The sequence below is a fragment of the Podarcis bocagei genome, assembly GCF_964188305.1.
Source record: "Podarcis bocagei genome assembly, chromosome: 1".
NCBI classification, from domain to species: Eukaryota; Metazoa; Chordata; class Lepidosauria; order Squamata; family Lacertidae; genus Podarcis; species Podarcis bocagei.
In genome coordinates this window covers 59,684,202-59,712,180 of record NC_138125.1, presented here as the reverse complement: position 1 = coordinate 59,712,180, position 27,979 = coordinate 59,684,202, and the positions used below count along the sequence as shown (strand labels likewise).

General features: G+C 43.2%; 1 protein-coding gene across 1 annotated transcript; it reads left to right on the top strand.

Annotated features, from left to right (window-relative positions):
* Nucleotides 1–3: 3 nt before the first annotated feature.
* Nucleotides 4–27,979, top strand: NAT10 (N-acetyltransferase 10). Its single transcript, XM_081164119.1, has 29 exons — nucleotides 4–172; nucleotides 574–696; nucleotides 1,954–2,045; nucleotides 2,238–2,409; nucleotides 3,451–3,573; nucleotides 4,438–4,499; nucleotides 5,462–5,576; nucleotides 6,169–6,276; nucleotides 6,787–6,920; nucleotides 7,718–7,811; nucleotides 8,433–8,531; nucleotides 10,803–10,939; nucleotides 11,462–11,586; nucleotides 12,460–12,610; nucleotides 12,855–12,951; nucleotides 13,574–13,690; nucleotides 14,511–14,612; nucleotides 14,723–14,797; nucleotides 15,355–15,471; nucleotides 15,795–15,928; nucleotides 18,045–18,093; nucleotides 19,178–19,274; nucleotides 19,547–19,657; nucleotides 20,221–20,393; nucleotides 21,500–21,619; nucleotides 22,316–22,414; nucleotides 23,865–23,938; nucleotides 25,043–25,126; nucleotides 26,650–27,979. The coding sequence occupies exons 2-29, from the start codon at nucleotides 589–591 to the stop codon at nucleotides 26,741–26,743; spliced, it is 3,063 nt and encodes a 1,020-aa protein (XP_081020245.1). The 5' UTR covers nucleotides 4–172; nucleotides 574–588; the 3' UTR covers nucleotides 26,744–27,979.

The window sequence follows — 27,979 nt, the reverse complement described above, 5'->3', positions numbered from 1 at the left end:
ACGTGGGAAGCTGGCACCAGAGTTTAAAGGCACCAGGGTCCTCTTGGCTTACAGAACTGGTTTCTGTAAGGAAGGAAGCAGAAAAAGCAAGGGAACAGTCTCCGAGTCAGCGGCTGGGTTTGGAGGCATCTTCCTTGTTTGCACGTGTCGATTCCAATTTTGTGTACCCACGGTATTGTTAAGAGCAGCAAGACGGTCGCGAAAAGGGCAGTAATCATAATGATGATGATGATGATAATAATAATAATAATAATAATAATAATAATAATAATAATAATAATAATAATAATAATTGGCTGGGCAATCGGAATGAGCAGCTGGTGGGGAAACTCCTCTGTGAGAAAAGGTTACAGCATTGAGGGTTTTTAGTTTAGGGGTGAGGGAGACGAGTTGAGGTGGGGAGACGTGTCAGAGGTGCTGGAGGATTGTTGTTCTTATGCTTAGGATGAAAAATACAATCTTGGGATGGATGGTATTTGCTATTCCCCCACCCCCACCCCCAGACTGCTGTCTCCGTGAAAACTGAAGCCACCCTGCACTGAATCGCTACAATATCTCTTAAAAACTTTACAGGATCTCTAGCTGAGAATGCAGCGCAAGAAAGTGGACAATCGCATCCGGATACTGATTGAGAATGGAGTAGCTGCACGGCACAGGACACTTTTTGTTGTCGTAGGGGATCGTAGCAAAGATCAGGTGAAGTGCAGCCCGTGACTTCTTTTCTCTAATGTATATAACCATCCGGCTGATGTTAATGCGCTTGTGGAAAGTGCTGGCTTCTTATTTGGGAGATTTGTGCAAGCAGTTAAAATAAAAGCAGTGGCCACATGTGGTTGCTTCATTCAGCTTGGGATTGCTCATCATAAATCTAAATTGGGGATAGGGAACCTGCAGCCCTTCAAAAATTGTTGGATTACAACTCCTGTCATCCCTAACCTTTGGCCATGCTGGTTGGGGCTATGGGAGCTGGAGTTCAGCAACATCAGGAGGGCCACTGGTTCCCTACCCTTGAGTAACATGGTCATTTTCCAGGGACTTTTTACACTGTGACCCATTTCTGCAGAGAAGGTATCTGCTGCGATTTCCATTGTTGTTGTTTTGATACCCACCCTTCACCCCCAAGCTCCAGGGGTAATTTAAAAATACAACATTAAAACCAGTTCAAAACTAATTGCATTTCTCTCCCAAGTGTCAAAGGCCAGGGTAAAGAGCTGTGCCTTCTTCAGCATATAGTGTAAATACAGTGAAGATTTTGGATGCACTTCTGCGGGGAGGGAGTTCCATAACTTAGGGGCTGCCACAGATAATTCCATCTCCTGGGTCACATACCTCCTGAACTGAGGGACTACCAAGAGCGTCCCCTCTGCTGAGGGTCTGTAGAGAAGGAGAAGCTAAAATCATTGCTGTCTGTGGAAATCTATCTGTATATTGCTGGTTCACTTAGGAAAAATGTCATGAGGTTGTACTTCCATGTGTGTAGTTCACCCAATGAAGGATCTGGGAGTATTTTACTGATGACAGTTTATATTCTATCCCCATAACTAATGTTCTCTCAGCAGATTAATAAATAAATGCATTCAAACTATAAGCTATAGAGCATGAAACTTATTGCAGCAACATTCTCAAGCACAAAAGTCTTGTTGCGTGATCAGACCTTGTTTCTTGCACACATTCCCCACCTAGTGCTGCATTGAATTCCATACAGTATCTGTCTTTTCAGTTAAGGTTTCTCTTTCTTTAAGTCTCTGTCATGAGTGTCATTTTTATTTTTCCATACCCCATTGTTTTGTAGCACAAGATTATATGTGAAAGTTCTGGCACTTCTCTCAGAAGCATATGCAAAGCATAAATATAATTGTACAGTATTTCTAAAATCTTCCTGTTTGCTTTCCAGATGCTTTATTTCAGTGTTGTCTTTGTTTGGAGGTAATGATAGGTTTTATTGCCTTACAGGTAGTCATACTTCATCATATGTTGTCTAAAGCAGCTGTAAAGGCTAGACCATCAGTATTATGGTGTTATAAGAAAGAGCTGGGCTTCAGCAGGTAAAAATGTTTGTATGACTTTTTTTTCTTACTTTTTTAAAATTGCAACTATGTGGTGAGGCTCTAAAGTATTTAATCCTTGAACCTGGTGGGACTTTATTCTGAGTTAACACACACAGAACTGCATATTTGAGTATGTGATAATTTCCTCAGTGAGGACTTCAAATTTAATTTCCTGTATCTTCCCTCCAGCCACCGTAAAAAAAGAATGAGGCAGTTGCAGAAGAAGATTAAAACTGGAATGTTAGATCTGAAACAAGATGACCCGTTTGAGTTGTTCATAGCAGCCACAAACATTCGGTACTGTTACTACAACGAGACACACAAAATTCTTGGAAATACTTTCGGCATGTGCGTCCTCCAGGTAGGAAGGTGTTCAATACAGGAGAGTCATTTTCTTCAAGTTATTTGGGCAGTTTACTTGCTCTTTAACTCTAGGCTTCATCTGCACTATCCATAATGTTCCCTGTAGCAGATATCTTTACTCTTTGAGTGCAAAATTGTACCAAATGTATTTTCCACATTGCATTACTAACAAAAATAAAAAATAATAAAATAAAATGACATTTGATAATTATGTGAAATACAAGTCATGCTCAGGATAATATCTCAGCTGAACACAGAAGTCTCCAATTAACCATAGTTTCTCATTTTGGGTGAACCATGAAACTGGTTACCAGCTCCAGAACAAGCCTTCATCTTAAACCATGCTTTGAAGTTCCGGGTTCAGCTAAAAAAGAAACTCTGATTAATTGCAGACCTTGATTCAGATACACCACAAGGGAGAAGGGACCGCATGTATGAGCAAAAGTCTTGCTTCTATCTCTGCTTATTAAGATATGATCCATCTAAACTGGACCATCATGTTGCAGATTGTTGCCTGACTCCATTTCTACAAGAATAATGAAAGTCCATACCGGTCATGCCTTTCGATAAGCAACTCCCAGTAGATAAACTTAAGGAACATTCTGTTTCCTTCTGTATTACAACTCAATTATTCCACCAGCCCCCTAAAAAAAAAAGCACACAAATCTGCAAAGGCTTTTAAGGGTACATTGTCCTGCGGGGAGAAGAAGGCATTCAAGCCTGCATCGGTTCAAAGTACTCAAGGGTTGGGAGAGGCTAAGTATCACAGTGGAAGAGTGTGTGCTTTGCATCTCAAAGGTCCTGGGTTCAGTCTCTGGCATCCCTAAGCAGGGCTCGGAGAGACCCGTGTCTGAAATCCTGAAGGGTTGCTGCCAGTCACTCTTGACAGTATTGAGCAAAATAGATCAGTGGCCTGACCGCTGTAAGGCCCCTTCCCAAGTTTACTGTTCCATCTAGCACGTCCATTCTTGGCGCTGCGCATTTTTTGCCGGCACATTACTAAAGACGGTGCATCAATTTCCGGCACAATCTTTTCCAGGACTTTGAAGCTTTGACGCCCAATTTGCTGGCTCGTACAGTTGAAACCGTGGAAGGCGGCGGCATCGTGGCGATTCTTCTGAGAACAATGAACTCCCTGAAGCAGCTCTACACCATGACCATGGTATGTATGCCTCCTGAGATGTTTTTATCTGCGCTTAACAGAAAATTGGCCTGCTCTCCTATTCGGGACATGGCTCAGTGGTAGGACCCATGCGTTGCATACGGCAGGTCCCTCGTTCGATTCCCGGCACCTCCAGTTAGAAACAGATGAGGTTGCATGTAACTGGAAATATTGAGGGGCCAGAGAGGCACTGCCAATCAGAGCAGACAGTGCTGGGCTGCATGGGAAAGTAGTACAGTGTTCCATTTGAAATGTACTGCTGGACTAGGGCCTTGAGATAATGCCAGCTTAAAAGGAGCTTTTCAGTGCTGCAACCTGTTTTGTAGTGCTGAGAAATATGTGGTGAAACATACCACATATTGAATGCAATGAGTGTCCTTTCTGAACATGCGTATCAGAGTCATGAAAGCTGTTTGTTTATTTCTGCACTTAGCTGCTAAGAAAGCGGCAAGCACATGGAGTTTTTCTCGGTGTGGAGATGCAGTTATGGGGAAAGCTTTAGATGCAGAATTTCTAGACATGCAGGTGCTGGAAGCGCAAGCATCCTGGCAGAAAAGTAGGCTGGTCTACTCAGTCACACGATTGCAGGCAGCACACTTGCTCATGCACCCTAAGTCATAGACTGGTGGCTGAGGGCTATGTGCTAATGAGGCCCAGTGTCCATCTCTACTTGGGCCTTTGCTGGGGAATTAGAGAGGTAAACTTGAGAGCCTTTTAAAGAGCAGTCAGTAAAATGTGGGCATTGGAAAGGAGCACAGTCTAACAAGACAGTAATACTTGGCTGTTCTGTGCCTGTGCTTTGTTGAAGTTGTCAGGTTCAAGGCTTTTTTCAGGCTTCGTACAAACAACATTTCTTCTCCCCAGGATGTACACTCTCGCTACCGGACAGAAGCACATCAGGATGTGGTCGGCCGATTCAATGAAAGGTAGGCTGCCAAACTATTTTGAGCACAAATATTAGCAATCCTTGAAAGGGAAAAGTGTGTTTGTTGAGCCTTGGGTTAGAAGGGATTCCATGCTGGCCCAAGTACTTGTTGCCCTCTAGTGGAAGTTTTAAGGAATAGTATGTTCAATTTAAGCATAATGGGGTGGTGAATCTTAGAAGCTCTAGCCCTGTTGCTTAGATTTGGCTCATTGTTTCAGAAGTCTGCATGATTCTAAGTGCATGTTTGTAACTTTAAATGTGAATTCTCCCCACCCCAATTGCATTCATTATTATTACCCTGTGTCCATGAGATCATTCATGAAGCTGTGTACAATCTTGACTAGTAGGGAAATGCACAGCAAGAGTGAGGAACTCCTGGCTCATGAGATACCTTTGGACTCCAATTCCCATCAGTTCTTGTCAGCAAGGCCAGTGAACATGGGAGCTGTGGTCCAATAATACATGGAGGGCCACAGGTTCCCCACACCTGTTGTGTAGGGTGGCTGTGCTCAGACTAAATTAAACAAAGTCTAATTTACAATAGCAAAATGTTGGGACGTCTATGATTTCTGCTATGTAGATTCACTTTGAAATTTCCCAACAAATGCTCTGCCAACCCCCACATTTGTTTTTTGGAAACTCACCTGTGCAGTGAAATGCTGTTGAACAAAGTGTATTGTTGCATGTTGGAAATGTGGCTTTGAGTCCCAAGGCTAACTCTTCCCTAAGCTTTGCTGTGAAGTTGGCAGGGTCTGTGTGTTAGCACTGTATTAATGCTGAAGGGAGCTACTATACAGAAGCAGTCTGTGCTATCTGGCTTGATGTGCCATCCAGAAACACTATTCTTGGATCACCTTATCTATCCACGTACATGAGCTGTAGCTCGAGGAATCATTTTGCAGGTGGAGAACCAGTCAAGTACAACAGCAACAATGGTGCTGTGTCCTCTGTCTCATCGCACAGGTTCATTCTTTCTTTGGCCTCTTGCAAAACTTGCATGGTGGTTGACGATCAGCTTAACATCCTCCCAATCTCTACCCATGTAGCAGACATTGCTGCTATTCCACCCCGGTCTCAGGTAAGTAGTTTAAATTCATATAATTCAGATTATAACTTCAGATTTTCGGATGTTTAGTTTGCAATAACAGGACTTGCCTTTTCAACTTCTTTTAGGTGCTTGGTAAAATAAATGCATGATTTCTAGGACTTGGCGGAAGGTTCTATTTTGCTTCTTCTTCTTTTCCGACAGGAGAGCCCTCTGTTTCTTCTTGCTCCAAAGGCACAGGGCTTAAAAGCTGTATTTCCAGAAGTACAAATAAAGTTTTTGGAGTTGTGCTTGGAGCAGCAGGTCCTGATAACAATAACAAACAGGCCTTGGAAAAGGAGTGAAGCGTTGGAGGGTCGTTCCCCCCCCCCCAACCCTCTTGCCTTTGTCACTTCATATATATTCAAAGTCAGGATTGCTCCTATGCAGCTAATTTTGCACACTTGCAGGTGCTCTGAGTTGTATCCCTCAAAGACAACCCACCATGTTTGGTTAATGAGCAGTAGGATGCTCATTTTCCCATCAAAACAAATCTGTGCAGGCGAGCTACTTGCGGATCGTGGTGTCTCTTTGCATTCAAGGCAGCAGTCCTTTCTGATTTAGGTGACACTTCTCTTGCTCACAGGAGGAAAGTCTGAGTCCTCAGGACATGGAGCTGAAGGAACTAAAGGAGAACCTCCAGGATACCCAGCCTGTAGGAGTGCTTGTGGATGGTTGTAAAACCCTGGATCAGGCAAGTATTACATTGAAACAGGAATCAGGTGATGCAGTTATTTGAGCCCCTCACCCCCATGTGTCCTGTTCATGAAGCTTGGTGAAGCTCAGGATGGTGAGAGGAGCCAGGATATGAGGGGGATGAAAGATATTGCCAGCTGCTGGAGAATCTCCTCCTGCTCTCAGCAGATGGGGTTTTATGCATGAAATTGGTGTCTGATATTAATACAGAAGTACGTTTTGCACTGTCATTATTCAGTTTCTGTATGCCAAAGACCCTTAGATAGTTAAGCTACTTTATTGGACCAATTTCTATTTTTGTTTAACCCATTCTATGCAGCTTCCATTTGGAATTATTTTTACTTGTCTGCTCTTTTTTTTATAACTATAAGGATGTGTAAGAAATCTTACTGAATGAATAAATGAATGAACTTGAAATCTTACTAGCATATGCTGTTGCTTGCAGCTCTCTAGTTTTGTGGTCTTGCTTCTCTGGCCAAACTGTTCTAATATGCTTCCCTGTTGCTAGGCCAAAGCTGTTTTGAAGTTCATTGAAGCCATTTCTGAGAAGACGCTGAGAAGCACTGTGGCTTTAACAGCCGCCCGAGGTCGTGGTAAATCAGCTGCCTTGGGGTTGGCCATAGCTGGAGCAGTGGCTTTTGGGTAAGTTGCTCTGGGGTGTTTTAAGGATGGGTGTGTGTTTAAAAGGTAAAACCTGAAGGTATTTTTGGAGAACTGGACTCTCCACATAGGTCTGAAAAGAACTGATTCAGTAATAATGAATATACATAGGTAATTGCCCCCTGCTGCCAAGTTATGAGCCATAAATAAAAATCAAAATGGTCCATATGCTCACTTTTGCCACATTTAGCTATAGAATTAGTGTCAAACCAACAATTTACTTAGTTAAGGCTGAAATCAGAAATGATTTCAATATGCTGCGCTCTCAGCCCAGAGGCAGCAATTTAAAAAACACTGCAAAATAACTGATGTAAAAATTTGTAACTTGTTCCTCCTTCAAGAGGCTCCAGTGATGTTAAATCCACATTCTATTTTGAGTCTGGAAATAGCTGAAAATGTAGCTCGTACTTGTTCAAAACTTGCTGTAGCTCTGAAGTGCCACAGTACAGAAACAGATTTAACACTCCAGTGAAAACATGACCAAAGACTACTATAGGAGTACTTCAGTACTTTCTTCTGTAGTACATGTGCATGCAATAGGGGAGCATTTTTCTTACATCAGGTTTTTATATTCTCTTGTAAAGTCTGCTTTAAACCATCTTCAGTTCCAGGTTCTCCAAAAGCTGGGTCATGTTATAACAATATTTATTTTAAAAAGCTGATAAATTATTTTGCCGCTTTTACAACATGCTGAATTATTTATATTACTGTTTCAATAATAATAAAAGATTGTAAAGTTCATTTCTGTCATGTTTTTCTTTTTCTTTCTTTTTTTGCAGCTATTCCAACATTTTTGTCACATCTCCCAGCCCAGATAACCTTCACACCCTGTTTGAATTTGTATTTAAAGGCTTTGATGCTCTACAGTATCAGGTAATATAAGCAGATATTGACTAGTTCCACAGAGTGCCTCTGTGTACATTGCACACGGTTATCCTCCTGAATTTCTTCCCCCTGCCCCTTACAACCACCTGTGTATAACCCACACAATTCCAGAAAGTTCTCTGACTCTCATGAGCTGCTTTTAGGCTGTGCAGATTTCTGCAGTGGCAATGGAAATACAAGAAACCTGTTCCATTAGTGGTGTTCTGGTCATGTTTTTTCTAGATTCAGTTCCTTATTTTTGTATTTATTTCCCATAGGCTTATATCCTGCCCTTCCTTCCAGTGGGTTGCAAGCGTGGCTGACAATACAAATTGCAATAATAACAGTCAAAGCCATACTGAAAATGTCAAATTATGCAACCAATGGTATAAAACAACAGCAGAACCATCAGTGGGTAGAGGGAAAATTCTTACGCCCTAAGAGCCTGGTGGAATAATGTTTTTGTGTTTACAAAGCATGGGGTTACCAAATATGTGGAACAATTTTAGATAATTATAGCTTCAGATGACCTTTGAAACCAAACTAGCTCTGAAGGGTTGGTTTTTTTTGTACAAGCTAGGTTTTATTTTCTTTGGTGTTCCTAATGTGGTTTATGTCTGTCGTTTTCAGGAACACTTGGATTATGAGATCATTCAGTCTCTCAACCCTGAATTTAGCAAAGCAGTCGTCAGAGTGAATGTGTTCAAAGAGCATAGGCAGACTATCCAGGTAGATTTATCTTTGATAGAAGCTTTCTTCGGTTTTCCTTCAGGCATGTGTAGACACAATTACTTGTTCCTGGCACTCTTCAAATGCTATAACTTCTTTGCAAAAGCTAGACAAGGTTGCTTAACTCCTAATCAGACTGGTTTACCAAAGCGAGTCTTCAGCTCCGTGTTTTCAGAAGACATAATATATTGTGCTGCACCCAATGCCAGGCCCTCGGGCCTAGGGTTTGAATGTGGCGCTTGGACCCTTCTTTGTGGCCCTTGGAATTCTCCTCAAGCCCCACTCCTCACTGCCCCTGCTTTGCACTGTGCTTAGTGTTTTTGCTTAGCTGAAATGTGTCCCTGAGCTCTGATAAAGCCTATTGCTTGCCTGGATAGGAAAGTATAGAAACAAGGAAAATGTGCATTAATAGCTCTGCCCAGCACTGGCCTGTGGCCTCCAGAAGGCTGCTCTCTCCCTCATTTAATCCCCACAGCAACCTTGTGAGGTAGGTTAGTCTGAGAGGCAGTGACTGGCCAAAGGCGAGCTTCATGGCTGTGGGGGGATTTGAGCCCTGGTCTCCCAGGTTCAAGAACAACTCTCTTAACCACTACACTACACCTACTCACACTCAATTTTGCATGTGACCTGATGGTCCAGGATGAAGGGCACAATCTTTTTTCTTTTTCTTTGCAAAGGTGGCCACAATTTCCACTGTGGTCCTTGGTGCTAAAATACTTGCTTATCTATGTGAAGAACAGTAAGGTAAAGGTAAAGGGACCCCTGACCATTAGGTACAGTCGTGGCCGACTCTGGGGTTGTGGCGCTCATCTCGCTTTATTGGCCGAGGGAGCCGGCGTACAGCTTCCGAGTCATGTGGCCAGCATGACTAAGCCGCTTCTGGCGAACCAGAGCAGCACACAGAAACGCAGTTTAACTTCCCGCTGGGAAGTATTTAACTACTTGCACTTTGAGGTGCTTTCGAACTGCTAGGTTGGCAGGAGAAGGGACCGAGCAACAGGAGCTCACCCCGTTGTGGGGATTCGAACCGCCAACCTTCTGATCAGCAAGTCTTAGGCTCTCTGGTTTAACCCACAGCGCCACCCACATCCCGTGAAGAACAGTAGGGTGCAGGAAATAATAATGTACAACATAGATACACTATGCTACACTTTCCTGAAGCCACTTGGTTAGTTTTGCAGCACAGGCAAGATCTGTACCTGGGACGTTTAGTCCTTGCACATACACTGGGCTCTCTTTCTGCCTCTCCCTCCCTCTTTTCCTCTTAAATATGCTAGCTCTGGTGTCTAGGTCAGTGTTTTTCAACCACTGTTCCGCAGCACACTAGTGTGCTGCGAGATGTTGCCTGGTGTGCCGCGAGATGTTGCCTGGAGGGAGGCGGGCGAGTCGGGCGGCGAGAGGCGGGGCGGCGGCGGCGAGGAGAGGCCGCCCAGCGCGGGGCTCTCGCTGTCTGCCTGCCTGGCTGCCTGCGAGCTCGGCGGGCAGCGCCTCCATCCGCAGCGCCCGCCTCGCGGCTCTCATTCCCTGCCCCTGCCAAAGCTCACCCAGCCAAGCCGCGCTCTCCTTCCTGCCTCGCTTTGCTGCCTCCTCCCCCCCCACCCCCAAAGCTTGGAGGTTCCCCGGCAAGGGGGAGGGGGAAAAATTGAAACTTACACTTTCGTGCGTCCCTCCCGGCGTGACGCTGCGCGCTGACGTCACGGGGCTGTAATGGTGGTGTGCCTCGAGATTTTTTTCATCAAACAAGTGTGCCTTTGCCCAAAAAAGGTTGGGAAACACTGGTCTAGGTGATGTAAGTTTAATTTTGAGGTCTTTCATCCGTTGTTTAGAACATCTGCTTATACTTCCTCACAATTAGACTGTACCCATATTCTAAAGGCGTTGTCTGTTTCTGTTAGCTCAAAGTCCCCCCTTTAAATCTTTTTCCTTCTCTGTGGAATTATATTGCATTAATAAACAACATCAAAAATCTTAAGGAAAACTAGGTGATTGATCTTCAAATGGAGCTAAGTCTTCTTTGGTGCTCACTTGTAGCCAAGTAAGATTGTCTTCCATGAGTATGGTCTTAACAGTGTTTCTGTAAGTGACTGTGGAGGCCAATTCCAGAATTCTGGAGGGCAGTTCTGGAGCTAAGTGTGAGTTAAAGAAATAATTTATATTTGTTGTGGATTCCTTTCTTGAACGCTCAGGAGAGAATGGTCATTTACTTAGAAATAGTAGTAGTAGTAGTAATAATAATTATAAAAATTATTTTTTTTCTCATTTCTTGGCAAGTATATCCACCCTGCTGATGCTGTGAAACTGGGGCAAGCTGAGCTGGTGGTGATTGATGAAGCTGCTGCTATCCCACTCCCACTGGTGAAAAACCTGTTAGGCCCTTACCTGGTCTTCATGGCTTCTACAATCAATGGGTAAGTTCTTCATTCTAGCTCACTTGCCTTAAATCTGCTCTAAGGGTTTCTGTGACTCTTGGCAGGGCTGCTCCCACACCATACACTTAAAGCACCATGACACCCCTTTAAACAGTCTTGGCTTTCCCCAAAGAATTCTGAGAGCTGTAGTTTGTTAAAAGTGCTGCTGGAAATTATTAGGCAATCCCTATCCCCCCGCCCCTGCTAAAATTCCCAGGGTTCCCTGTGATTGATTATAAAAGCACTCTGGGAAAAGTAGCTTTCTGATTCACACGCAGGTTTCCCATCGCTTGATTTCCCATCCCCTAGTTTCTCCTACTTGCCTGCTGAATACGTGAATTATTTCCCCCAAAATGTATTGTGCTGTAGCTTAACACCTGATGATAACTAATGCTATTTCTTTGGTCACTAATCTGTCATGGCGCGTGGAAGTCTTCCCTTGATACTACAGGAATCAAGAGCTTTACTTGTTTTGTGTCTCTCTTTTTTCACTCGACTGCTTTGTCTGTTTCTTCTTAATAGGTATGAGGGTACTGGCCGTTCCCTCTCCCTGAAGCTGATCCAGCAGTTACGGCAACAGAGTGCACAAGCACAGGCCAGTATGACAGCAGAGAACAAGGCGACGACAACGCTGAAACTGTCCTCAGGTATAGTTGAGTTGAGAAACCCCAGGCTGCATAATGTGAAATCTGCACTGCGGAAGCACAGCATCTACGTTTCTCAGATATGTGCCAAAGAGTGGCTCTTGACGCAGGAGAAATTCCCCCCCCCCCCAAGAACTGCAGGAAATGGATGCAAGAGCTTTGAGCTGCTGTCACCATTAGGTGTCTTGGACCTGAAAGTGCTGAATTGAGAAAATCCAACACGACCTCTTGGCTTTTAGTTCATTTTTAGTGCCTGGGTTGTGGACCAGCTTTTCCTGACAGGCTGCGTACTTGTTTTGTCTCCAGGCAGTGGACCAAACAGAAGGTTCCAAGCATCATCTACCTAACATGGAGGGCTGACAGTGCGGCAGCGTTAAGAGGGCTTTCAGGGCTTGTCAGGAGGACACAACCTGCTGACGCATTCTTGGGAGTTTAATGTGAAAACACTTCCCATTTGGGGCTTTTGGAGCCGAGGGTGGTTAATTTCTGGACTGAACCCTTAATTTTTAAATTTGTTTCGTACACTGCTCAGTTTTCTTTGTGACATACAGTTCTGTGTTTATATCACGTTTTAGGTATTAGGAAATTTGATTGAATATCAATATCTGTGTGTTGTTTTTTATGTAAACATAAACCACTTAGCGGTTTTTATTTCATTAAGTAGTGTAAAATGTATAGAAATAGAAATAATTCTTTGGACAAGGCAGCTTTCCCCAATCTGTTGCCTTCCAAATGGAAGGCACCAGTTTAGGAAACACTGGGGTGTAAGAGTTTTGTTCTTCCCTATCTCCTTTGTTTTGGTTTTTTTATGGATATGAATTGGCCGTGGACTTACATTTTTCACTTTTGCCCTTTTGCGTCTTTCTCTCTCTCCAGCTCGCTCGCTGCATGAAGTTTCCCTCCAGGAATCCATTAGGTATGCCCCGGGAGATCCAGTCGAAAAGTGGCTGAACGACTTGCTGTGTTTGGATTGCCTCAACATCACAAGGATTATATCTGGCTGCCCGCTGCCCGAAACCTGTGACCTGTATCCTTGCTGCGGGAGCTTATTCTCATGCTGTGTGTGGCCTTTAGCAGCCCCAGATTGAGTGAGAGAGATGGGAAATTGACAGGAATTCAGTATCAAGCTCTGTTGATCATTCCACCAGGGCAAACCTTTCAGCTTGCCTCTCTCTCCTCCTGCGGCATTCTGTTGCCAGCAAATTACTCCCTTCCCAGGTCCTTCCTAGAGTGAGCCACAGGTGAGATGGCCCTTAACCCATGGCACTCAGATACTACGTGAACAGGGACACCCTCTTCTGCTATCACCGAGCATCAGAGACTTTTCTTCAAAGGCTGATGGCGCTGTACGTGGCTTCTCACTACAAGGTTGGTGGCACTGTTCCTGTTGCCAGCTTCGGCTGGAGATTGGGGGACCTTTGACCTTCCTTGCTGAGCTGTGGTTGGACAAAAATCATAAGTGCTTTTCCTTGTGGTTCTTTTTCTTTCTGATTCCTTCAGTTCCCCTCTTTCCTTTGGGCCACCTCTGTCACGGTTCTGGGCAGACTCGCAACCCTTCACAACAGTGAGAGAGGGGAGTGTTGGGGGCTGACGTAAGGAGAGACATGGCAAAAGTCACCCCCGCTGCCCTGCCAACAGGAGTGATCCCTCAGCTGAATGCCACTTGAGAAGCTCCTGCTGGTTGGAGCAAGATCAGTATTTGCATTTGGATGGAAGAAAATAAAATCTATTATTATATACACTCTTATATACTATATTCACTTTGCTGTATCAGAATGACCCTATATAGCTTGGCATTTTAAAAAAATCAGTTTGATGCCGATGGTCTTCATTGCTTCAAAGAGAGTTCTCTGTGCAAAAAACCCTCCAAAAACCCACAGTGCAGATAAATCAGATGCAGTGAAATAGTTGCTCATCAGATGAGAAACAAATATAATTGTTTGTGTGTGTTTGGAGAGCTAATTCTGTGACCCAACGGTTGTCTTTCCAGAACTCTCCCAATGACCTCCAGATGCTTTCAGATGCTCCTGCCCATCACCTCTTCTGCCTCCTGCCACCTGTTGCACCTACCCAGAATTCTTTGCCTGAAGTGCTTGCTGTCATTCAGGTAAGAGAGGGCACAGAGGGCTGGGTGCAGACTAAATTGGCTTCGCTATTGAAATCAATGGGACTTGCTGTAAATGGATCTAACAGAGCAATCCTAACCCCCAGCCAGGGACCAGTAGGGCAGAGTGGAGGGCCAGATTGACAGCTGCGTCACAAGCCCTGCTGCTTGTGTTGGCTAGGGCAGTATTGTGTCGGGGGGAGGAGCAGTTTCCTTTTTGTTGTGCCACCTCCAAGCTGGTGCAGCTGAGAGACAAAAGAATTGGATCCCTTTGGGACTCAAAGAGTTTGATGGTCCCGTCCCAAACACCCCATTGGGGTGCTTTCTGACAGCTAGCTCTGGTTGAAGAATTGCCGGCGGTACCTTCCTGTCCCCCAGGGTGAAGTGTTGGGTCTCTGCCCTGGTGGAGTCTCCCAACCAGCCGCACTCCTCTTCATGGGCAGCAGAGAGCAGCAGAGGGGCAACTGCACACCCTCCTAAACTCTCTCATCAACATCAGGATGAGTGTTTATATTGCACTCAGAGCTTAGACTGGATCCGACCCGAAGCCTTTTGTGTATAAAGAGCTCTGATTAATTTGCCCAGAAAGCAAGCTGTGGAAAATCGGGTATCTGATAAAGGCTGCAAATCCTACATCAGAGAGCTAACCTTTTCATCATTGACTCCTAGGGGAAATTACTGTATTTCTCCCCCATGTATAAGACAACCCCTATTTATTTCATTTTTTTAACATTTATGGATTAAATTGCCCTAGTCTGTTGAGTACTGTGCTTTAGTCTAGCACTAAGTTCCATGTCTCCTTTATTCTCCCCACTTTTGGCAGGTATGTTTGGAAGGAGAGATCGCCCGTCAGTCTATTATGAACAGTCTGTCTAGGGGGAAGAAAGCATCGGGAGATCTCATTCCATGGAGCGTCTCAGAGCAGGTAACTGATCAGCTTCTCAGTTGCATCTCAGGTGTTTTGCACTTTCCTGTATTCTTATTCTTCAATTCCATTTGATGATTGCTTCATTTCTTCTAAATTTTTATTTCTAGTTCCAAGATCCTGACTTTGGTAGTCTGTCTGGTGGGAGAGTTGTTCGCATTGCAGTCCATCCTGATTATCAAGGGGTAATGTAATTTATTCTTCTGTTGCTAGCATTTGAAAGAAATCCTTTTTTGGGGATCTTATTCTTTTCCTGCCTCAGAAACGTAGATTGTATCAAAACCAGGGTCGTTGTTTTTTTTAAAAGCAAACTGCTTACTTAAGACCCATTAGTTTGGGCCTTATATCTCCCACTGCCCTGGCTTCTTTGGGCAGGATATAAATTTAATGAAAAAACAATATGTATGAAATGTGTATTCTGGTGTCCGTGTGTGTTGGCAACTTTTTATAACTAATAATCATCTGTGGTTGCAGAGTGATGCTGACCTGGTCATGTAAATCAGGGATGAGAAACCTGTGGTCCTCCAGATGGTGTTAGACTCCAGCCCCTGCCAGCATGGCCCAATGGTCAGGGATGATGGAAGTTGTAGTCTATGAACATCTGAAGGGGCCACATGTTCTTCATCCCAACGTGAAATGAACTTGATGCTTGATGTCTGAAATGCTGAGCTTCCTGAAGGAGCCAGGTTGTAAGAGCTTTCTCGAATGTGCATCCTTTCTTTCAAAACCCTTTTCTTCCCAGATGGGTTATGGCAGCCGAGCTCTGCGTTTGCTGCAGATGTACTATGAAGGCAAGTTTCCTTGTTTGGAAGAAAAAGTGACTCAGAAGCCAAGAGAAATTGCTACCGTGAGCAGTGAGGTAGGAAGGCTAGCTCAGCCAGTAGAGCATGAGACTCATAATCTCAAGGTTGTGGGTTGTGGGTGTGTGCCCTACCTTGGGCAAAAGATTCCTGCATTGCAGGGGGTTGGACTAGATGACCCTTGTGGTCCCATCCAACTCTATGATTCTGTGACATTCTACAAAGGCTTCTGTTGAGATTTGCTTTTCAGAGGTCCACATGGGGATTTCATTATGTTTATACCTCTTCGGACTGCTTTCCACTGAACAGGCAAATGTTTTTGGCCACTCATCCGCTTGCTAAGTGATCTGCTGGGTTTTTGTTTTGTTTTGTTTTGTTTTAGGCGGTCAGTTTATTAGAAGAAGCTGTGATGCCTCGGAAGGATTTGCCACCTCTGCTTCTCAAACTGAGTGAGAGGCAAGCTGAGAATCTGGACTATCTTGGTGTGTCTTACGGTTTGACACCAAGGCTGCTCAAGTAAGCATTTGGATGCATTTGCATCTGTTGAAACTTTGAAAGCCGTCTGAACCTTTGAAGTGCTTTCGCCTGTTGCACAGCTTAGCAGAGTATAGCAGAGTACTGCAGCGATTGTTGAGCAACTCTTGAGATTGCCCAGGCAGGATGAAGAGCAGGAACCAAACAGATCACTAGTAACTTGATTCTTATTGTTTTATTATTTACTGCAGCAAACATACAAGTCTATCTACAAGTTACTATTTACAACACGACTTCTTCACTCTCAGCACCTCCTCAGCACTAACCACACCACACTAACACTCACTCACACCAGTGTTATAGGTCATAAGGGACCTCAGCTAATCACTGGGTTGTTGCTGGGTCTCCTTATCTCTAGGCAGATTCCTTTCATGCTCTGTCTTCCCACGCTGTGGAGACTCTAATTGCTAACTTACAAAGCTGCATTCAAACCATGGATTCCAACATTATCCTCTGCTGGGAGAGGTTAAGAGATGCCAGTGCCATTATGATACCAGGTATACACAGGATTCCATCAATGGCCTCTGGCCACAATGGGCTGTTTTCTGTTTTCGCTGTTGGAGGCAGTATAGCTCTGGGTACCAGTTGCTGGCGATCACAAGTGGGATACCTCCTTAGGGGTATCCCATACAGCTGGCTACTAGGAGAAGAGGGTGCTGGATGAGCCTTTGACCCGATCCAACAGGGCTTTTCTTATGTTCTTAACAACTATACTGAAGTCGGGTATCGGTGTATTTTGCCAAGCATGAAATCTTAGTGGTTCAGACCTAGTGCATTTTCTAACCTTGGGGTGCTTTGCCTGTTTTGGATTGTTCAAGGTACAATCTGGTAAAATTTGCGCTCAGCAGAACATGTCTCTCAGGGGTTCTTTAGCTGCGATTCCTGAATTGCAGGGAGTTGGACTTAGACGATTCTTGGGGTCCCTTCCAACTCTATAATTCTAGGGTTCCAAGTCCTATTGACATGAAGGGAGCAGTACAAGAACATTTTTCTGCATCAATGTGCAGTTTCTGGTTACTTCAGTTAGCTTCTTCCATACACCTGGATACTATACTTAGGACTGTGCTGAAATATTCTCCAGTGCACAGATCAAAACAACTTATTTTCATGGCAATTTTTTTTTGGGGGGGGGTTTGATTTGATCTAACCGGTGCCAGAGCAAGGGTTCCCCCCTTCACTCCCCATGTGCCCCCTGCACCTCACCCAAATCTGCTCTGGAGGGCCAGAACAGCAAGCGATGGGGTGGGGGTGGGGGAGCAGAGGGGAGATAATTATTTCTGTCAAGTAGAAATTCTTGCACTGAATGGCACAATATTGAATTGCACCCACAGATTATCCAAATATTTTGCTTTTTCAGTGGCACTGGCCACTGCTGCTCCAGTGCCATTTTCCCTTTCACCCTCTTTTTGTTGCTGCTTCCTTCCTAAATTAATCACAAGAAATGTGGCAAGGTCACAGGGCCATGGACTGCATCACATTCGATAGTGTCAGTGAGAGCAACTAAGAGTGAGGCCAAGGGAAAGAAGAAATAAATGGAGATGGTTGCAAGGAGTGGTGGAAAAAGAGGGAACGCTTGGCATCCCCCATCGTTCTACCCGGCCACTGAGGTCCAGCACCGAGGGCCTTCTGGCAGTTCCCTCACTGCAAGAAGCCAAGTTACAGGGAACCAGGCAGAGGGCCTTCTCGGTAGTGGCGCCTTCCTTGTGGAACACCCTCCCACCAGATGTCAAAGAGAACAACAACTACCAGGCTTTTAGAAGACATCTGAAGGCAGCCCTGTTTCGGGAAAGTTTTAATGTTTGATGTATTATAGTATTTTAATATTCTTTTGGAAGCCGCCCAGAGTGGCTGGGGAGGCCCAGCCAGATGGGCGGGGTATAAATAATAAATTATTATTATTTTTATTATTATTTTTATTATTATTAATATTATATTTTGGTCACAAATGCCTGAGGGAATCATATGTAGCTTTGGCTCAGCCCTAAGCATAAATATTGAGCCATATTGTGCAGCTATTTTGTGTTTTATAGACCATCAGTATACTATCAGCATTCTCTTGACAGGCTATAAGTAAGTTTTTGTTTCTCTCTTCTACCAGGTTTTGGAAACGAGCTGGATTTGTACCAGTTTATCTGAGGCAGACTCCTGTAAGTTTCATTTCATTGCCCAAGACCCTAATAGTGCTGGAATGTTTTTTGGTTCTGATGATCCCTGTAAGGAAAACAAAGATTATATCGCTACGGCAATGTGAAAGCTTTTCTATAATTTTGTTTTTTATTTTGACAAAGTAATAATAATAAATAAACATGAATAAAAATGTTCACCCCACCCCCGAGACCATTCCATTGCAACTTTTCAACCTCCCAAAATTTCAACACCTCCTGCGATGGTTTGACCCCCTTTCCAGTTCAAATTCCACAAACACCCTGTACAAGTACAGCTGTCTATAAATTTGTGAGCAAGTCCTTCATAGTCTGTGAATCTTCCACCCCATCATAAATTGATAATAATTCTACCTCTGGGCTTTTGGTCAGCTTTAACCCAGTGATTTCTGTTATTTCTGTGATAGTTTTTTGATTATTAAGCTGTAGTTTATCCTATACAAAAATGTTTGGTGTATATTTATTGAACAATCAGCTAGGCATTATTTAATTGGTTGACAGCCTTACTATAAATCCAGTGAGTGGCATTGGTTTGCCTAGGGTGGGGTTTGTTTGCGTAAATCAGGTGTTTGGTTTTAAAATGGTTTCCTTTTGATCGCTTCAGTGACTGGTTCTTCGTAGTCATCAGACATACACAGTGAAATAATAGTTAATAAGTTTTCATTTTTCACCAATAATGTCCCTGAAGTTTGGAATTCCATAGTCTTCTACTATACCAAACTGGGCAACTTATAATGCTCACCTCCAGTCTGAAGTGAGCATTGTGATCCTATGGTTCTCCTCCAGCTTTGATAATCTGAGCCAGAAAATAACTCCGGTTTGGAACCTCATCATTCACCTGATGTGATCTGAAATGGAACAGTAATTTGGTTCTGAATTACCCAAGCTACCTTTTTGTAAAAGCAGAATCCAGGTTGCACTGAGACTATGGTGATGCGCCGCAGTTATTGCTGTTGACTATCTTGTGTGTTTTCTGATAAACTTGTTTATTTTTTGCTGCTGTTTATTGTTGAAAAGACTCAACAGCTCATAAAATGTTGCAGCTACAAGCAGTACCTTTGTTTTCCAGAATGATCTGACTGGGGAGCATTCATGTATCATGCTGAAGACCTTGAATGAAGAGGAAGAGAGTGAGCAGGAGAACTGGCTAAGTGCCTTCTGGAAAGGTGACTAGTATGAATGATGTTTCAGTGAGCTGCCATTTTAGGGTTGGATGGTAAATTTACTGCCACATTCCTATGGAGTGGGGAGTGGAGTTCCTCTGAATAAAAGGTATAAAGGTAAAGGGACCCCTGACCATTAGGTCCAGTCGTGGCTGACTCTGGGGTTGTGGCGCTCATCTCGCTTTATTGGCCAAGGGAGCAATTACTGTTAATCAGCCTTTAGATCAGTTGTACATGAAGTAGTAAACGAGGTTTTGTTTCCATTCGTCCTGCAGATTTCAGGAGGAGGTTTCTCTCCCTTTTGTCATATCAGTTCAGCACTTTCTCTCCTTCATTAGCTTTGAACATTTTGCAAAACAGGAATATCAAGCAGCCACCTCAACCCCGTAAGTAAATGTCTGCAAAGCTCCCTGAAGGGCATTTTGTGAAACTAAAGCAGGGGTCAGCAAACTTTTTCAGCGGGGGGGGGGGGAGAATGAATTCCTATGCCCCACAAATAACCCAGAGATGCATTTTAAACAAAAGCACACTTTCTACTCATGTAAAAACACGCTGATTCCCGGACCGTCCATAGGCCGGATTTAGAAGGTGATTGGAACGGATCCGGCCCCCGGGCCTTAGTTTGTCTACCCATGAACTAAAGAGTACTAAAGCAAATCCCAGAAAAAATACATGCATCGCATTAAAAAATAAAAAAGATCTTCAATAAATATACACAGTACTCTGCTTTCTCTGGTCCAAGAGCAGTCTCTTCCTTGATGGACAGCTTGTTGCATTTCCATGCTGAGAAAGGGAATCTTTTACGGAAGTCATCAGATGGGCTATCCCCGTCTTACAAACGCTTCTCTGCTTCCTCTTCTTAACACCTAGATAGCAAGTGTAATTTATCTCTGTCTTGTTTTTTTCCTTCTTGCCACTCCACTCAAAATTTAATTCATGGTTTGCTAAGCAATCAGTCGTAAAGAATTAGAAGCTGTTTTTATCCCTTACGACCTGAAGAGGCTGGAGATGTACTCAAGGAACATGGTGGACTATCACTTGATTATGGACATGATTCCAGCTATCTCTAAGATGTACTTTCTCAACCAGCTTGGAGATATGACCCTTTCTGCTACTCAGTCTGTAAGTATCATGTGTTTAGCTAGCATCTTGTTAATGCAAGTCCTCTCATTTGATGGCCAGTCTCTGAACTGAGGTGTGTGTGTGTGTGTGTGTGTGAGAGAGAGAGAGATTTAGTAATCTCCAAATCTTTGATACACTTGTGACCTTGACCTTTCCCCCCGGAACTCAGTGGCATGCTTGGGTTTTCCAGTTGTCCTCTTAACCTGAAACTCACCAGGACAAGATCCACAAAGCAACTGTCTTGGAACTACATCAGGTGCCTTTGAACCCTAATTTAGAGCCCAACTTCTGAATCAAACAGTAACTGAATTAAGGCACTTGCTCAAGATAATTCATGCAGGTTGATTGCAGCACCCTTATCTGAAGACCTCTTTAACCTATTTGTGGGATCATTTGTGGCTCACATAGGCCATCAACAGTCAGCGGAAGAATGCAGAACGTAATGCAGGCATTGGGAATTGATGCCATTTTTGGCAGTTTGCCAGTGATGTTTTGTAGCCTACCTGCATCTGAGACTCTGTGTGTGAAATTAGTGGAGCAAATGAATGCCATATGTTTTGTTGCCACTGAACTTGGTAAGGGGCAGTAGACAAGTTTTGCGGGAGCAAAACAGAGGAAAAGGAAAGGCTAAGGGAAGAAAATCTGGCATAGGTAGATAGTGCAGATCTTGCATGTGATAAAACAAAAATGGGGGAGTAACAAAAGGGGTGCAGATCTTTGTTGTTGCATATTGAGGAGAGCATAAGTGATGTACTTTGTGGACAGAGGAAAGAGAGCACACTTAATAGTGGAGAAGATGTGGTCTGTGGTGGTTTGCTAGGGGACTTTGCAGTTTGTTTTTGGGTGGTTCACTTTGCAAAGAGAGAAGAAGGGGATTGGCAAGGAATGCGTTAAAAATGAGTATGGAGTTAAAATGGTAGCAAAATGCTACTCTACCATTGATGTGATGTGATCTTCCTGGACTAAAAAAAATGTAATGCGGCCCTTTGAGTTTTGTGCACCTAAATTTTTGAAAAGACAAGGAAATTACTGGACAAAAATAATAATGACAAAGGCCAGACTTTTCCTTCTGCTGAATCAAAACCAGGAAACTCCCTTTCTTCCAGGCTCTTCTTCTTGGGATTGGTCTCCAGCACAAATCTGTGGATCAGTTGGAGAAAGAGATAGAGCTGCCTAGTGGCCAATTGATGGGCCTCTTCAACAGGTCTATCCGCAAGGTGGTTCAGGTAAATGTAGTTTTTGTGAGTGTTGCATTTGGGAGGATTACCTGTATGGTGGAACACTGTTGGAACTTAACTGTATAAAAATAACTTCAATATGTTTTGCTTTGAACAACTCCCCCTTGTATCATAGGCTCTCTTAGGTTGGTTCTTCAGATGTGGGTAAATGTTTTTGAGGCTCAAACTCTGTATGATCCTCAGCTGTGTGTACATCTCCCTTGCTTTCTTTTTTTAATAAATGAGAAGCAGCCAAGATTTAGCAAATTGCCGATGGGGCGGGGGGGACACGGGACTGCTCAACTCTTTCTATTCCTGTTGGTTTTCTACTCAAAATGGCACCTCCTCCAGGTGAGAAAACACTATGGTGGAGGAGGGTTTTGAATGGACTGATGGTTGGAAGGGAATGTGTTAAGCAGCTCCTCCCCTCCCTTGAGTATTTCACTCATTATTTCAAGATGTGTGCGTGATGTCAGGGAAAAATTGCACTTGACTGACCATTGCGTACTGTTTGAATATGGTGCAGAGCAGAATTTAATTTTGCCAGTTGGTTATGCAAAATCTTGTATTTTTACCATATAAGGGGCCATTGCATGGATGGTCATTAGTAACTTCTAGGGAACCAATTTTACCGCCAATAAAATGTATCAAGGATTTCATCCCTAACCATGAGTGATGACCCTGATGGTAATTTCTCCCTCCTAGTTGTTCAACACTATCCTGGAAAAGGCTGTGGAAGAGCAGATGGCAGTAACCAAAGACGTTGTAATGGAGCCAACTCTGAAATCCCTAAATGAGGATTTGGTAATTTGTGTTTTCATATTGAGATTCTAAATACTAGTGCTATGTATGTAGAGGTTTCTACCACCACCCCTTCATGCCAGTGCAATATTTCTTTAATCCACACTTCTATGGATGATTATTTTGCCAAGGGCTATGAGCCCTGATAGCTAAACAAAACCTCCATTTACAAAAGCAGTCACCTCTGAATATTAGACATTGAGGTCAAATAGCCTTTTTGACTGCTGGGGATGGTGGTAGCTGTGACCCCCTAGGTCAGGGGTCAGAAAACTTTTTCAGAAGGGGGCTGGTCCACTGTCCCTCAGACCTTGTGGAGGACTGGACTATATTTTGGAGAAAAAAGAACAAATTCCTATGCCCCACAAATAACCCAGAGATGCATTAAATAAAATGACACATTCTACTCATATAAAACACACTGATTCACAGACCATCCGCAGGCCGGATTTAGAAGGCGGTTGGGCCGGATTTAGAAGGCGGTTGGGCCGGATCTAGCCCTGGGCCTTAGTTTGCCTACCTATTCTCTAGGTTTTGTTGGACTGCAAGTTCCACATCCGTGAGCTAGTGGGAACTTTTGTCTGGTCTTGCAAGCACTGTTTCTTTTATTTATTAAATTTCTAAATCTAAAGATCACAGAAAGTTTACAATATAAAGTGGTTTATGCTACAGTCGTACCTTAGTTTTCGAACAGCCTAGTTCTCAAACGTTTTGTCTCCTGAACTATCAAAACCCGGAAGCGACTCTTCCGGTTTTCGAATGTTCTTTCGGAAGCCAAATGTCTGGCGGGGCTTCCGCAGCTTCGGATTGGCTTCAGGAACTTCCTGCAACCAATCAGAAGCCGCGCTTTGGTTTTCGAACGCTTTGGAAGTCGAATGGACTTCCGGAACGGATTCCGTTCAACTTCCAAGGTACTGTATTATCTTTTAAAGAAAGCTTGCCAATAGCTTGCACATCTCAGGATTTTATAACTGGTGGTGCATAACACCAATACCTGGTGTTAATCATATTATGGTGAGACAATCTTCCTTGGAATTATCACTGCTTCATTTAAAATCCCAAAATGTCACATTGGGCAATGCCTTCATTAGAACTACCCAAAATGTCACAAAATAATGGCAAGCTTTAAAGTTCTCTGGAACTCTTCCTCAGGCAATATGTTATGCAAAGCCACAGTTGAGAGGACATGGGGGAAAATATAAAAAATACAGAAGAACAAAGAAAGGGCTGGATGTTGTAGCCATTAGATCAGCTTTTAGATTTGGTTCCATTGTGGAATTTGCAGATGGGATAAGTCTGTCCTCGGTGCCAAAGGTATCAGGTTACAAATCTAGGATTGTGGGGCAGAGAAGCAATGGCTAGTCAGCCTTTTTTGTTGTGTGTTTGGCTTCAGAACTGTATATTTTTTCATAACCCTATTTAGCATCCTTTTTAAAAAATTGCTTTTTCAATGCAGGAAGAAGCAGCAAAAGAATTTCAGGAAAAACACAAGCAAGATGTTGGGAAGTTGAAAGATCTGGACTTTTCACAGTAAGCCCTCGTAATTTGCAGTAAATAAATCCACAGTCTCCAGGAAAGGAATCAAGGGGTCTAAGCTAATTCACCATGTCATCTAAATAGCCCAAGGATGCTACGGGGAAAATATAGTCTTGCTTTGGTTTCACGTATAAATGGCCACCCATTCATACTATCCATTGTGTTGGCAAAGGCAGATGTTGACATGTTGACATTGCTTTGTTTAGGAACCAAATGACTCCATAAAGCTAGCCTGATGGGTCTTAAGCAGTTCAGAAGAGCTTTTTCTGTTTTCCCAACGTCACTTGGTCACTTCCCCACAAGCTACAGGGGAATATGCTCAAAGCCCTGTAACCTCTTTATGGAAGTTGATGGCTACAGGGAGCCATCTTGTCTTACTTGTGGATGGGAACTTAGGCCTCTCAAAATAGGTTTGCCATAACTCATGTGGCCTTCTGAGGCACAGGCCTGCAGTTCCAGAATTTTCTCACTGGTGCCCTTACCAGGACAGGCATTCTCCAGATGTTTTCCCCCTCCCAAAAGGTCATCAGGAAGACACAAAAGAATTTTTATTGTCTTCCAGCTGTGGTGTAACTCTTGTGGCTTTTTAATGAGATTGCTGTCAGTTTCCGAAAGTCTTGCGAACAGGGTTTGAATATCAAGATCCTAAAATTAATTTCTGTCATCCCTTCTCCAAAGGCTGCTGAAGTTTTTAAGAAAACACCCAAAAACATGTGGATGCAATGCTAACTTAGGTATCAAACTATGGTTAGAGGAAGGGGTTGCAGGATTGGGTCCCATCAGCCCTATCTGCCTGCCACCTCCTTTGGGCTGATTTTAACTTAGACCATACTAATAAAGATGGGAGGTTTTTAGTAGTTGTTTGGATGGTGACAGCATTTGAGTCATTTGAAGGGAGGGTTCAGATGTCCATTTTTTAATTTTTTTTTACTTTCAACTTGCACACACTCTTTCAGCTGAATGTACCTGATCATGCTCTTTCTTGTCGTTAACCAATGCCTGCATGATCACTAGCATTGCTGCAAAATAAACCAGTATTTTCTGATCAAGTGTCCTCCATTTTAAATCTAAAAAACCCACACAATTCTTCTCACTTAGGTATGTTATCCGAGGAGATGATGAAGAATGGAATGAAGTGTTGACCAAAGCAGGACAGAATGCTTCTATTGTCAGCCTCAAAAGGTAGTGACGCACGCTTCTCAAAGGGTTGACAATACTGGGAAACTCAAGGATTAAATGAAGAAGAGAAAAGTTTCTATCTCAATACATTCTCTTCCATTCCCAACAAACCAGAGGAAGGAATCGGAGAAAGTCTCCCTTGTATGGGTGCTACACAATATTGGGGCCACCACTGAGTGTGCCCTGTTTCACAAAGTCAGTCGCATCGGGTGCTGGGATGGAATATAGAGCAGGGTCTTAGAAGATGGCTTGAGCCAAGTAGAGTAGCTTCTTAGTGGAGAAGGCAGTCCTCAAGTTCCCTTTATGAATCTTTTTATTTTGGAGAAGATCAGTTTGGCTCTGAATTAGACCTCCGGGTATAGGGCAGTACAGTGGTACCTCGGCTTACATATGCTTCAGGTTACATACGCTTCAGGTTACAGACCCTGCTAACCCAGAAATATTGCTTCAGGTTAAGAACTTTGCTTCAGGATGAGAACAGAAATCATGCTGCTGCGGCATGGCAGCAGCAGGAGGCCCCATTAGCTAAAGTGGTCTTCAGGTTAAGAACAGTTTCAGGTTAAGAACAGACCTCCAGAACGAATTAAGTACTTAACCCGAGGTACCACTGTATATAAATTCAATAAATGAAACAAACTCCTAAATCTTCAGAAGCCAAAATATTTAACTTTCAATCTCAATAAATGTTAATTTAAGGAAGCTTATGGAAGAAAAGCTTCCCATGCCGTCTCCTGCCTGTGCATTGTCCTGCATTACTCAGAAGCTCCCACCCCCTAGGTGTCCCTTCACAAAGCCTGGGGGGGATGTGTAGGACGCTGTAAGGAAAGTAAGGGATGGACAACTTTCCTAAGTTAATGTAACTTGGTATAAAAAAAATTATCTCCACCAGAGCTCTCTCTAAAGTGCTTTTTTCTTCCTGCCCATTCTATTATGGAGAGCTGATACTAGGGCTTAATGTATTTCACTATGCCATAAGTATTGCCTATTGAATACTGAAATAGGTGTATTCCAGTTGCATTTAGAAAAAGATTGTTTCTAGGCCATATTGTTGTTAAAGAAATGAAAGTGTTTGAAAAATGCCTGTTTTGCATCTCAACACATGGGAAGGTCTATGACATCAAGTGGTTAGACTCTCAAGCTTTAAGTCAAGGTCTTAGTGCCCTGCATAGCTCCTTCCTCATCTCAATGTCTGCCGTAAGCAGAATAAATCATGTAAACAAGCAAATATAGTCAAACTTGCTTAAATCAGAGACCACTTTCTAGAGGTTGCATCCATGAACAGAAGGATTTATTCTGATTATTGAAATGACTTGGAATCCAGCAGAGGTTACCTACTAGAGGGATGGAAGGTGGTTTTTCCTTCCCTTACTACCACTTTTCACACCATCCCCAAGTGAATTCACACCCCCCGCCTGGTGATCTTCCTGCAGAAGATGGGAGAAAACAAAGCTATATTATGTTTTCTAGCTCAAAAGTTCACAATACCCACAAGCATTTTTGTGATCATTGTGTTATGTTTTTCTCAGTGACAAGAAGAGAAAATCAGAAGCAATCACTATAGAATCGAAACCAGAGAAGAAATTTAAAAAGAAAACTCCAAAGCAGAAGTGGAAGAAATGATCTCAAAATCTGGGACATGGAGCTCTTGTTTTGTGGGAACCTGAAAAGCAAATCACTGTAGGCCACAAAGAAACCATCCATCGAAGTGGGAAGACATGAAGGTTTTTCCTCCCCTTCATATAGGGGCAGCCTGAAGCTAAACAGTTCAGAAGATCTTTTTTATATCATTGCTGCCAGCTCAGCATTTGTGTTATGCTAAAAGAACTGTAGAGCAGTAAACTGGATTGTTACCAGGAATTATGACTCTTTGCAGTTTAGCCTTAAAAAGCCTCTGTTTTGTGTGCCTCGGAGACCTATAAACATCTTTCCCTTCTCTTTACTATTTGTTTCCTTAATAGCAATTTTGGAGAGAGGCCTGGGCCTCAGTGCTGCATGTTTTTTTATTTTTAATTGAAAGCTGGTATTTTTTTAAGAAGCGTCAGTACAATGAGCTTGTAAAAACACTCTGTGGGATTTTGAAACGGTGGAGTTGCATTGAGGTGTGTGCTGCATATTATGCCTTTTGATAAAAAGGGAAGAATCAGCAGCCTGAGCACTGTCTTCACCTTTGCACTCTGGGTTCTGCGGTTAATTCTAGACATTGGTTTCTCCTAGTCAGACCGTCTACTGGTATTTAGAAAAACAGAGAATGTGGCAGGGAATCCAGTCCTTTGAAAAGCATCTTCCCTGCTTTTCAGTACTCTTACTTGATATCATGTCCCACAGGACATTGATTAAGGAGTGGCAATAGTGTGGGTGGGTGGTCCCAGTGCTGAGGTCTTTTTTGGGAGGGTGGGACTGATTGAATCCATCTGGATTCAATTTCTTGACCATCAAGAAGAGCTTGTACCGCAGACACCTTATTGGGTCTTCAAACAACACATATGTAGTAGGTTGCTTAATATAGGACTTTGTCTTCTGCAGGGATATTATTTGAAACAGTATGATGCTGCCAAGAACATCCAGTTTTCTTCTTTCTCTCTCTTCTCCAGAAAAAAAATATTTCTGGTCCTTACGACTGAGGATAAGCTGGATAATATCTCAGCAGTATCTGGTAAAATATCAAAAGTGGGAAGAAAAGTTGTGATGGCCTGTGGTGTGTCTTCACTGATATCCATGGCAGCCCTCCTATCCTCTGCTTACTACAGCCTCTAGTTTTTTCCTTCCCGCCACTTATTTAAAATGTAAATAAATAAAACGCCATAAATGCAAGGTCTTGGACATGAGAGAAATATGCAAAATAAAGAGATGAATTAA

Excerpts from the sequence above, each read along its gene's own strand:
- NAT10 (XM_081164119.1), top strand. The coding sequence starts at position 589 with ATGCAGCGCAAGAAAGTGGACAATCGCATCCGGATACTGATTGAGAAT. Across the intron at positions 19,658-20,220 it reads CAAGCAGCCACCTCAACCCC|CAATCAGTCGTAAAGAATTA; the intron begins GTAAGTAAATGT and ends TGGTTTGCTAAG. Across the intron at positions 23,939-25,042 it reads AAAGATCTGGACTTTTCACA|GTATGTTATCCGAGGAGATG; the intron begins GTAAGCCCTCGT and ends CTTCTCACTTAG.